At 48.3% G+C, this 12,032-nt stretch overlaps 1 protein-coding gene across 1 annotated transcript in view; it reads right to left on the bottom strand.

Moving 5' to 3' along the window:
* Positions 1–4,269: 4,269 nt before the first annotated feature.
* LOC124008814 (collagen alpha-6(IV) chain-like) overlaps positions 4,270–12,032 on the bottom strand; it is a 276,756-nt gene continuing 268,993 nt past the window's right edge. The window contains exons 37-43 of the mRNA XM_046320380.1: positions 9,726–9,887; positions 9,408–9,506; positions 8,935–9,081; positions 7,021–7,137; positions 5,528–5,719; positions 4,989–5,275; positions 4,270–4,676 (exon numbers count right to left, since the gene is read on the bottom strand). Of these exons, the coding sequence (XP_046176336.1) occupies positions 4,419–4,676; positions 4,989–5,275; positions 5,528–5,719; positions 7,021–7,137; positions 8,935–9,081; positions 9,408–9,506; positions 9,726–9,887 (1,262 nt within the window). The 3' untranslated portion in view covers positions 4,270–4,418. The remainder of the gene's footprint in view (positions 4,677–4,988; positions 5,276–5,527; positions 5,720–7,020; positions 7,138–8,934; positions 9,082–9,407; positions 9,507–9,725; positions 9,888–12,032) is intronic.

Below are 12,032 nucleotides of genomic sequence, written 5' to 3'. Positions count from 1 at the left end.
AGGTGAGCAGATAGGCTAGCGAGGTGAGCAGATAGGCTAGCGAGGTGAGCAGATAGACTAGTGAGGTGAGCAGATAGACTAGTGAGGTGAGCAGATAGGCTAGCGAGGTGAGCAGATAGACTAGTGAGGTGAGCAGATAGGCTAGCGAGGTGAGCAGATAGACTAGTGAGGTGAGCAGATAGACTAGTGAGGTGAGCAGATAGACTAGCGAGGTGAGCAGATAGACTAGTGAGGTGAGCAGATAGACTAGTGAGGTGAGCAGATAGACTAGTGAGGTGAGCAGATAGGCTAGCGAGGTGAGCAGATAGGCTAGTGAGGTGAGCAGATAGGCTAGTGAGGTGAGCAGATAGGCTAGTGAGGTGAGCAGATAGACTAGTGAGGTGAGCAGATAGACTAGTGAGGTGAGCAGATAGACTAGTGAGGTGAGCAGATAGACTAGTGAGGTGAGCAGATAGACTAGTGAGGTGAGCAGATAGACTAGCGAGGTGAGCAGATAGGCTAGTGAGGTGAGCAGATAGACTAGTGAGGTGAGCAGATAGACTAGTGAGGTGAGCAGATAGACTAGTGAGGTGAGCAGAGTGACTAGTGAGGTGAGCAGATAGGCTAGCGAGGTGAGCAGATAGACTAGTGAGGTGAGCAGATAGACTAGCGAGGTGAGCAGAGTGACTAGTGAGGTGAGCAGAGTGACTGAGTGAAACCCTGCAGAATATGACGGTTTTAAATAAGTATGATTTGGTGCATCGTACTATCAGCTTGGTCACCCATTCCAGTCAGCGAGAGAGTTGAAGTAAAGTAGCAGCTTGGTCACCCATTCCAGTCAGCGAGAGAGTTGAAGTAAAGTATCAGCTTGGTCACCCATTCCAGTCAGCGAGAGAGTTGAAGTAAAGTATCAGCTTGGTCACCCATTCCAGTCAGCGAGAGAGTTGAAGTAAAGTATCAGCTTGGTCACCCATTCCAGTCAGCGAGAGAGTTGAAGTAAAGTATCAGCTTGGTCACCCATTGCAGTCAGCGAGAGAGTTGAAGTAAAGTATCAGCTTGGTCACCCATTCCAGTCAGCGAGAGAGTTGAAGTAAAGTATCAGCTTGGTCACCCATTCCAGTCAGCGAGAGAGTTGAAGTAAAGTATCAGCTTGGTCACCCATTCCAGTCAGCGAGAGAGTTGAAGTAAAGTATCAGCTTGGTCACCCATTCCAGTCAGCGAGAGAGTTGAAGTAAAGTATCAGCTTGGTCACCCATTCCAGTCAGCGAGAGAGTTGAAGTAAAGTATCAGCTTGGTCACCCATTCCAGTCAGCGAGAGAGTTGAAGTAAAGTATCAGCTTGGTCACCCATTCCAGTCAGCGAGAGAGTTGAAGTAAAGTATCAGCTTGGTCACCCATTCCAGTCAGCGAGAGAGTTGAAGTAAAGTATCAGCTTGGTCACCCATTCCAGTCAGCGAGAGAGTTGAAGTAAAGTATCAGCTTGGTCACCCATTCCAGTCAGCGAGAGAGTTGAAGTAAAGTATCAGCTTGGTCACCCATTCCAGTCAGCGAGAGAGTTGAAGTAAAGTATCAGCTTGGTCACCCATTCCAGTCAGCGAGAGAGTTGAAGTAAAGTATCAGCTTGGTCACCCATTCCAGTCAGCGAGAGAGTTTAAAGTATCAGCTTGGTCACCCATTCCAGTCAGCGAGAGAGTTGAAGTAAAGTATCAGCTTGGTCACCCATTCCAGTCAGCGAGAGAGTTGAAGTAAAGTATCAGCTTGGTCACCCATTCCAGTCAGCGAGAGAGTTGAAGTAAAGTATCAGCTTGGTCACCCATTCCAGTCAGCGAGAGAGTTGAAGTAAAGTATCAGCTTGGTCACCCATTCCAGTCAGCGAGAGAGTTGAAGTAAAGTATCAGCTTGGTCACCCATTCCAGTCAGCGAGAGAGTTGAAGTAAAGTATCAGCTTGGTCACCCATTCCAGTCAGCGAGAGAGTTGAAGTAAAAAGTCACCCATTCCAGTCAGCTTGGTCACCCATTCCAGTCAGCGAGAGAGTTGAAGTAAAGTATCAGCTTGGTCACCCATTCCAGTCAGCGAGAGAGTTGAAGTAAAGTATCAGCTTGGTCACCCATTCCAGTCAGCGAGAGAGTTGAAGTAAAGTATCAGCTTGGTCACCCATTCCAGTCAGCGAGAGAGTTGAAGTAAAGTATCAGCTTGGTCACCCATTCCAGTCAGCGAGAGAGTTGAAGTAAAGTATCAGCTTGGTCACCCATTCCAGTCAGCGAGAGAGTTGAAGTAAAGTATCAGCTTGGTCACCCATTCCAGTCAGCGAGAGAGTTGAAGTAAAGTATCAGCTTGGTCACCCATTCCAGTCAGCGAGAGAGTTGAAGTAAAGTATCAGCTTGGTCACCCATTCCAGTCAGCGAGAGAGTTGAAGTAAAGTATCAGCTTGGTCACCCATTCCAGTCAGCGAGAGAGTTGAAGTAAAGTATCAGCTTGGTCACCCATTCCAGTCAGCGAGAGAGTTGATCAGTACCCATTCCAGTATCAGCTTGGTCACCCATTCCAGTCAGCGAGAGAGTTGAAGTAAAGTATCAGCTTGGTCACCCATTCCAGTCAGCGAGAGAGTTGAAGTAAAGTATCAGCTTGCTCACCCATTCCAGTCAGCGAGAGAGTTGAAGTAAAGTATCAGCTTGGTCACCCATTCCAGTCAGCGAGAGAGTTGAAGTAAACTATCAGCTTGGTCACCCATTCCAGTCAGCGAGAGAGTTGAAGTAAACTATCAGCTTGGTCACCCATTCCAGTCAGCGAGAGAGTTGAAGTAAAGTATCAGCTTGGTCACCCATTCCAGTCAGCGAGAGAGTTGAAGTAAAGTATCAGCTTGGTCACCCATTCCAGTCAGCGAGAGAGTTGAAGTAAAGTATCAGCTTGGTCACCCATTCCAGTCAGCGAGAGAGTTGAAGTAAAGTAGCAGTGCTCTATATCTGTTTCCCCAAACATTTGTGTTTGTCTTGGGCAAATGTAATTGCCATTAAGCAACTTTAATTTGAAATTTTACTAATTTAGCAGACGCTCTCATCCAGAGTGACTTACAGGAGCAATTAAGGTCAAGTGCCTTGCTCAAGGGCACATCGGCAGATTTGTCACATAATCAACTGGGGATTCGAACCAGCAACGTTTCGGTTACTGGCCCAACGCTCTTGTGTTATCCTCTCCTCTCTGTGACAGTTACAGTACATTTCCATTACAAGTCCAACCCCTTTCCAAAACTATCAGGATCTCACTGTGGGCGGATACATACATTGTGGAGTGAGATGAAATAACCATAGTAATCATGTGCGTTTGTTGTTGCTGATGTGTGTGCCAGCAGTGAAATCGAGGAGCTGATAGGTTTGTTTCTGTGGTGGTGAACCTAAATCTTCACCGTCCGTCACTATAGCTAAACTGAAAAGGCACACGTTTGATTGACAAGTCAAACGTTGCGGACTGACTGTTACAGACGGACTGACATTTATATCTTACCCATTATTGGAATTCACATCAGTGCAATACATTCACATACATGGTCTCTTATGACCAATTGTTTTTGTTCTAATACTGTGATTCGTCATTGGATGATGTTGTCTCACTATCTATGCCAATCATTCTAGTATTTTAAAAGTGCCTCTTTCCAAACTGTTGTCAAGTTGAGTCCCGGAGTAGGGTAACATTAAAAAAAAGACATATTGGTAAAGATATCAATGGTGTGTGTGTGTTAAAGTGGTTGGCTAGCAGTAAATAGGTATGTACAGTATAGCAGGTCTCTCAGGTTTATGACTGTAGTTGTTATGGTAGAGATCTGTCCCAATGGAACCCTGTATTGTTCACTACTTGTGACCAGAGGCCTATGGAGCCCAAGCCATAAGTAGTGTACCATATAGGGAATAGGGCGGCATTTGGGACGTAGCCAGGAAGGGGAAACGGTTCAGTGTGGTCCGAAGGGTTGGTTTGCAGTTGCACAAGGTAGCCGTGAATGTTTTCAGACCACGTAGCCATAGTAACGAGAAATCACCCACATAAAGACACATATTAGCAACACTGTCAGTGATATCCTAGTGCAGAGCAATCAAAACCAAGACCCCACATCCCTCCATCCCTCCCTCTCTCTCTCTCGTTCTATATCCATCCCCCTCTCTCTAACATCGATATTCACGCATCGTAAACCCACAGAAGTGCCCTCGTCAGCCCTTCAGGACACCTTTACACCCCAAGTGAGATCCTGGGATGAAGCAGGGGACGGTGCTTAAATTCAGTCAGTCATCTGGTCAATTATTTTTTTTTAAGGGGGAAATGTTTTTAATTTTTTTACCTCCTCTCTCTTTTTCTTTCTGAGAAGTAATCATCACCCTCTCTTTTGTTGTTTCAGTCTCTGTGTTTTCCATTTCTTCTCTCTATCTCTCTATCTTCGACTCTTCTCCCGGCTACAAGATCTTACTGCAGGCCTGACAGCGACTGACTCGGCTGCGTTGGTTGCCTCCCTTCAGCGTGTCCATCGGAGGGGGGTTGAACTCGCGGTTAGGCTCCACCGTGGTCAGCCAGAAGCTGTACTTGTTGGCAAAGAAGTGGCAGGTGCCCTTAGCCCCGTTACACTCGATGAAGGGAGTTGCACGGAAGTCTTCCAGACAGGAGCCGGGTGAAACAAGGGACTGGCCTCCGCCCTCTGCCCCGGCAGCTGTGTGCTGTATGGGGGGGAAAGAGAGAGGGAGAGACCCAGACAAGTCCTGGGTGTTAGTTTCACAATGGTGGTTTAGACTGGGGTAGTAGTGAAATAACTTTACATTTTAGTTACAAATATTGGCTGGGATTCAACCCGAGGCACACTGTACCATGCTTGATATTTAAAGGTAATTTACGATTGAGCTGAGATCTGCAGCGTTTACCATGAATGTGATCTCTGAGAATGTGGGAATATTGCCTTTGAAAGGTGCACTGTCAAAAGTGCTCTACAACACACCGTGGATTGAATCTGGCTTTAATCCCACATCACTCACCATGAGGAAGGAGTAGCCGATCCAGAGGGACCTCCAGCCAGCAGGGCAGGTGGGGATGGTGAGGTCCTGGGAGTGGACGGCCACAGCCTGGGACATGGCCTCGCACACGGAGCACCTGCTGATGTACTGGCTGATGGCCTCCTCTCCCACCGGCATCATGGGGATGGGCGCAGTGGTGGACAGCCAATAGGACTTGTCGTTGCGGCTGGCGTAGTAACAGATCTCGTTGGGCGTGCAGTAGAGGAAGGGGACAGTGCTGAAACGGGGGAGGCAGGAGCCCGCCATACCTGGGGGAGAGGAGAGAGGAGAGAGGAGAGAGGGGGGAGGAGAGAGGAGAGAGGAGAGAGGAGAGAGGGGGAGATTGAGCGGGAGGGATATAAATATTATCTTTCTGCAAGATTTGTAGGTCTCTCTGCGTGTGTGTGTGTGTGTGTGTGTGTGTGTGTGTGTGTGTGTGTGTGTGTGTGTGTGTGTGTGTGTGTGTGTGTGTGTGTGTGTGTGTGTGTGTGTGTGTGTGTGTGTGTGTGTGTGTGACTGACCGAGGTCCTGGTTGTGTGCCTTCTCCTGCCCCTCTACGTACAGCAGACTGTATCCCTCCCAGAGCCGGGACATGCCCTGGGGACACATGGGTACCTGGTTGTTCTGACTGTGTTTCACCAGGGTGAAACCAACACTCCTGCTGCGGGCCACACTGCCAGGGGGACCCTGCAGACCAGGCTTACCAGGCAGACCTGAGGGAGAGAGGAGAAGAAGGAGAGGAGGGGAGAAGAAGGGGTGGAGAGGAGAGAGGAGAAGGGGAGGGGAGAAGAGGAGTTACAAAAGGAGAGGGGGAAGAGGAGAGGGGAGAGGGGGAAGAGGAGAGGGGAGAGGGGGAAGAGGAGAGGAGAGAGGGGGAAGAGGAGAGAGGGGGAAGAGAGGAGAGGGGGAAAGGTATGTAGAGGAGAGTAGAAAAGGAGAGGGGGAGAGAAGAAGAGAGGAGAAGAAAGGAGAGGATAAGAGAAGAGAGGAGAATGAGGGGGAAGAGGAGAGGAGAGAGGGGAAAGAGGAGAGGAAGGAGAGTAGAGAGGGGTAACAGGAAAGGAGAGAGGAGGGGGAAGAAGAGAGGGGTAACAGGAAAGGAGAGAGGAGGGGGAAGAAGAGAGGGAAGAGGAGAGGAGAGGAGTACTACATGTTAAAATGTTGGGTAACTCTTAAGTAACTTCAACTATAATGCATTATGATGCAGTTATAGAGCATTGTAAGACTTCACATGTATCGACATCTCTTTCTCTCACGCGCACGCAGGCCTATAACTTTGTTTTCAGTGTATTAAACCAAGCATATATAGCCTTGTTGATTTGATGATGTTTACATGTTTCAGTGGAAATGGTCCTGGAATAGCAGAGGCAGTGCTCCTGTTGTCTTTGTGCTGACTTGCAGTAACTCCCTGTGGTTCTCAATCAGTAGTTGTTAAGTCAAGTGTTGAAAACATTCACTTGTTTGACTGTGTTGCAGGTCATACAGCTGTTTGTTACATGCAATATTGTCTTTGTGGACTTCACTGGACAGATGTCGCTCTCCGGTTTTGTGAAGAAACAAACGTACGTGGAGTTGAATTTATTCCTCCACTGTGTGACTGTTGTCTTTTTGTTGTCTCTGCTTATTGTACATCACAGTGGAGTAACGGGTTATAGAGCAAACAACGCAATTATCACAACATAGGTTGTTATATGGATTTTGTATTGGCTTGGCTTCCTCAGTGGTTTACCCACACAGCTCTACTGACTGCTGGTCCCCACAAGTATAGATAAACACACACACGCACGCACGCACGCACACACACACACACACACACACACACACACACACACACACACACACACACACACACACACACACACACACACACACACACACACACACACACACACACACACACACACACACACACACACACACACACACACACACACACACACACACACACACACACACACACACACACACACACACACACTGATAGACATACACACTCACACACACACATGCATACCTTGTGATCCGGAAGGCCCAGGGAATCCAGGAGAACCAGGGTCTCCCAGAGGTCCATCCAGACCTGACCCTCCGTTCCTCCCTAGCTTCCCCACCGCACCGGGCCTGCCTTTAGGACCTGGAACAAAGGTGGAAGATACACTTAGAACACTGATCCAAGGACAGTATTAGGTTTAACTACCTACCTGGTTGAGGTTAAGATTGGATGAGGGTTTAACTGAACCTAGATCAGGGGTAACTAAGGGTAACTTTGGTTAACCTAGACTCCACACTGACTGAATCCATCACAACTGTTTTGAAGCAAGTAAAACGAGTGTTAATTCAGTGTGGATTCCAATCTAAACTTTGGTGGGCACAGATCACGTTTTCTTTGATCCAGTCCAGTAGGCTACTCTACTCACGACCTCTGCCTAGTTGGCCAGGCTGTTCCTAGTAGGTTACTCTACTCACGACCTCTGCCTAGTTGGCCAGGCTGTTCCTAGTAGGTTACTCTACTCACGACCTCTGCCTAGTTGGCCAGGCTGTTCCTAGTAGGTTACTCTACTCAAGACCTCTGCCTAGTCGGCCAGGCTGTTCCTAGTAGGTTACTCTACTCACGAGCTCTGCCTAGTCGGCCAGGCTGTTCCTAGTAGGTTACTCTACTCACGACCTCTGCCTAGTTGGCCAGGCTGTTCCTAGTAGGTTACTCTACTCACGACCTCTGCCTAGTCGGCCAGGCTGTTCCTAGTAGGTTACTCTACTCACGACCTCTGCCTAGTTGGCCAGGCTGTTCCTAGTAGGTTACTCTACTCACGACCTCTGCCTAGTTGGCCAGGCTGTTCCTAGTAGGTTACTCTACTCACGACCTCTGCCTAGTTGGCCAGGCTGTTCCTAGTAGGTTACTCTACTCACGACCTCTGCCTAGTTGGCCAGGCTGTTCCTAGTAGGTTGCTCTACTCACGACCTCTGCCTAGTCGGCCAGGCTGTTCCTAGTAGGTTACTCTACTCACGACCTCTGCCTAGTCGGCCAGGCTGTTCCTAGTAGGTTGCTCTACTCACGACCTCTGCCTAGTTGGCCAGGCTGTTCCTAGTAGGTTGCTCTAGTCACGACCTCTGCCTAGTTGGCCAGGCTGTTCCTAGTAGGTTACTCTACTCACGACCTCTGCCTAGTTGGCCAGGCTGTTCCTAGTAGGTTACTCTACTCACGACCTCTGCCTAGTTGGCCAGGCTGTTCCTAGTAGGTTACTCTACTCACGACCTCTGCCTAGTTGGCCAGGCTGTTCCTAGTAGGTTACTCTACTCACGACCTCTGCCTAGTTGGCCAGGCTGTTCCTAGTAGGTTACTCTACTCACGACCTCTGCCTAGTTGGCCAGGCTGTTCCTAGTAGGTTACTCTACTCACTACCTCTGCCTAGTTGGCCAGGCTGTTCCTAGTAGGTTACTCTACTCACGACCTCTGCCTAGTTGGCCAGGCTGTTCCTAGTAGGTTACTCTACTCACGACCTCTGCCTAGTTGGCCAGGCTGTTCCTAATAGGTTAGTCTACTCACGACCTCTGCCTAGTTGGCCAGGACGTTCCTAGTAGGTTACTCTACTCACGACCTCTGCCTAGTTGGCCAGGCTGTTCCTAGTAGGTTACTCTACTCACGACCTCTGCCTAGTAGGCCAGGACGTTCCTAGTAGGTTACTCTACTCACGACCTCTGCCTAGTCGGCCAGGCTGTTCCTAGTAGGTTACTCTACTCACGACCTCTGCCTAGTTGGCCAGGACGTTCCTAGTAGGTTACTCTACTCACGACCTCTGCCTAGTTGGCCAGGCTGTTCCTAGTAGGTTACTCTACTCACAACCTCTGCCTAGTCGGCCAGGCTGTTCCTAGTAGGTTACTCTACTCACAACCTCTGCCTAGTCGGCCAGGCTGTTCCTAGTAGGTTACTCACCCCCTCTGCCTGGAATGCCGGGATTGCCTGGTTCTCCCATGGCCCCTGGAGCTCCGTTGAGCCCAGGGCCTCCCAAGTCTCCATAGGGAGTCTGGAAGTTCGAGGGGGGTAAAGTTATACCTGGGGGCCCCTTACGACCAGAAGAACCTAGAGGGAGAGAGGATGAGGGAGGATGGGAGACAAAAGTGTAGGGGGAGGGGCGGGGGGTAGCGAGAGAGATGTGTGTGGAGGAAGCAAACGCACACATGATCAGAGAGATGGAGATGGAGGGGTGAAGAGAGTGAGAGATAGGAGGAGGTGGAAGAGAGAGAGATGAAAGAGAGAGACAGATGAAAGGTGAGAGCGATAGAGAAAGAGGGAGAGAGATGAGAGAGAGATGAGACTCAAGATAAATCTTCTATAACATAATTGATCAAATTGACAAAGACCAGTGTTACGTGTTCAGGTCAATGGTAAAAGGATACGTCTCTCACCTTTCCTTCCTTTGGGTCCTTTCCCTCCGTAATATCCTGGATCTCCAGGGTAGCCTTTGGTTCCTGACACTCCACTGTACCCAGAGTCGCCTCTCTCTCCTAGGCAACACAACAACAACATCAGACATGGTTTGCTACACCAACCCCTGGGCAAAGACCTCAGATCAACATCCGATTCTGGTTGATAATTGTACATGAACTGTACATGTTTCAGATCAACATAATCATCTCTGTACCTTTGAATCCAGACGTCAAATCAACGTCACATTCTGGCTGATATTACAATGAGTGGTCAACAAACAAGAGTCCTCCCCATACCATTGAACCCAGGGCTGCCTTCCCTTCCTGGGCCACCGGGACCTCCAGGGTCTCCACGTCTCCCAGGGGTGCCGGGGAAGCCAGGTAGCCCTGCGTCACCCCTGTCTCCCTGGGCCGTACTGGGCCCCGGTGGGCCTGGGGGGCCTGGAGGACCCCCGTAACCTGCAGGAACCCACCATAAACAGTTAACACAAGAGTAAACTAGCTACAGTATAAAGGTCGACAGAGTTTGGGATTTAGATGAAGGGAAGAGAAGGATAGATTACTTACGTAGCCCATCTGTAAATAGCCCAGAAAACTACTACCTCATCCCCCATACTGTTATTTTTTTGCTCCTTTACACCACAGCATCTCTACTTCCACATTCATCTGTGTTTAATTGCTAAATTGTAATTATTTCTCCACTATGGCCTATTTATTGCCTTGCCTCCCTTATCCTACCTCATTTGCTCACAATCATTTATCACTCCAGTGTTAATCTGCAAAACTGTATTATTTGCCTACCTCCTCATGCCTTTTGCACACATTGTATATAGACTGCCCATTTTTTTCTACTGTGTTATTGACTTGTTAATTGTTTATTCCATGTGTAACTCTGTGTTGTCTGTTCACACTGCTATGCTTTTATCTTGGCCAGTGTCATGTTTGTCATTTATTATCATGTCTTGTCCCTGTGCTCCCCATTCTGTTCGTTTCCCTCTGCTGGTCTTATTGGGTTCTTTCCCTCTTTCTATCCCTCTCTCTCCCCCTCCCCCTCTCACTCTCTCGCTCTCTCTTCTCTCTATCGTTCCGTTCCTGCTCCCAGCTGTTCCTATTCCCCTAATCATCATTTAGTCTTCCCACACCTGTTCCCGATCCTTTCCCCTGATTAGAGTCCCTATTTATTCCTTTGTGTTCCGTTCCTGTCCCGTCGGTTCCTTGTTTAGTATTCACCATGCTGTGATTGCGTTTCGCCCTGTCCTGTCGTGTTTTTGCTGTGATTGTGTATCGCCCTGTCCTGTCGTGTTTTTTGCCTTCATCAGATGCTGCGTGTGAGCAGGTGTCTCTGTCTACTACGGCCTGCGCCTACCCGAAGCGACCTGCAGTCTGTGGCCGCTTCTCCAGTTATTCCCCTCTACAGACTAGAGGATTTCTGTTATTCCCTGTTTGGACTTAAATAAACTCTGTTTCTGTTAAGTCGCTTTTGGGTCCTCTTTCACCTGCATGACAGCCAGGTCGCAGTTGCAAATGAGAACTTGTTCTCAACTAGCCTACCTGGTTAAATAAAGGTGAAAAAAATAAAAAAATAAACAATGTATATAGACTTTTTCTATTGTATTATTGACTGTATGTTTGTTTATTCCATGTGTAACTCTGTGTTGTTGTTTGTGTCGCACTGCTTTGCTTTATCTTGGCCAGGTCGCAGGTGTAAATGAGAACTTGTTCTCAACTAGCCTACCTGGTTAAATACAAAATACAAAAAGAGGAGAATGGAGAGGAGGGGGGGAGGAGAGGAAACCCAGGAGGAACAGACAGGAGGGGAGAGGAGATGTTAACCATTTAACACGCAGTAAACTAGCTACAGAGATAGAGTGGTTAGAGCTGGATTTAGATGGAGGGAGGACAATGAGATGAGAGGGAGAAGAAGAAAGGAGGAGAAGAAAATGAGAGGGAGAAGTAGAAAGGAGACGAAGAAGATGAGAGGGAGAAGTAGAAAGGAGGAGAAGAAGATGAGAGGGAGAAGTAGAAAGGAGGAGAAGAAGATGAGAGGGAAAAGTAGAAATGAGAAGAAGATGAGAGGGAGAAGTAGAAAGGAGAAGAAGAAGATGAGAGGGAGAAGTAGAAAGGAGAAGAAGAAGATGAGAGGGAGAAGTAGAAAGGAGAAGAAGAAGATGAGAGGGAGAAGTAGAAAGGGGGAGAAGGAGATGAGAGGGAGAAGTAGAAAGGAGAAGAAGAAGATGAGAGGGAGAAGTAGAAAGGAGGAGAAGAAGATGAGAGGGAGAAGTAGAAAGGAGGAGAAGATGATGAGAGGGAGAAGTAGAAAGGAGGAGAAGATCATGAGAGGGAGAAGTAGAAAGGAGGAGAAGATGATGAGAGGGAGAAGTAGAAAGGAGGAGAAGATGATGAGAGGGAGAAGTAGAAAGGAGGAGAAGAAGTAGAAAGGAGGAGAAGATGATGAGAGGGAGAAGTAGAAAGCAGGAGAAGATGATGAGAGGGAGAAGTAGAAAGGAGGAGAAGAAGTAGAAAGGAGGAGAAGATGATGAGAGGGAGAAGTAGAAAGGAGGAGAAGAAGTAGAAAGGAGGAGAAGATGATGAGAGGGAGAAGTA

This window comes from Oncorhynchus gorbuscha, linkage group LG21 (assembly GCF_021184085.1).
Source record: "Oncorhynchus gorbuscha isolate QuinsamMale2020 ecotype Even-year linkage group LG21, OgorEven_v1.0, whole genome shotgun sequence".
In the NCBI taxonomy this organism is placed as follows: Eukaryota; Metazoa; Chordata; class Actinopteri; order Salmoniformes; family Salmonidae; genus Oncorhynchus; species Oncorhynchus gorbuscha.
Note: the sequence above shows the minus strand (reverse complement) of the source record. Positions and strands in the feature narration are given on the sequence as shown.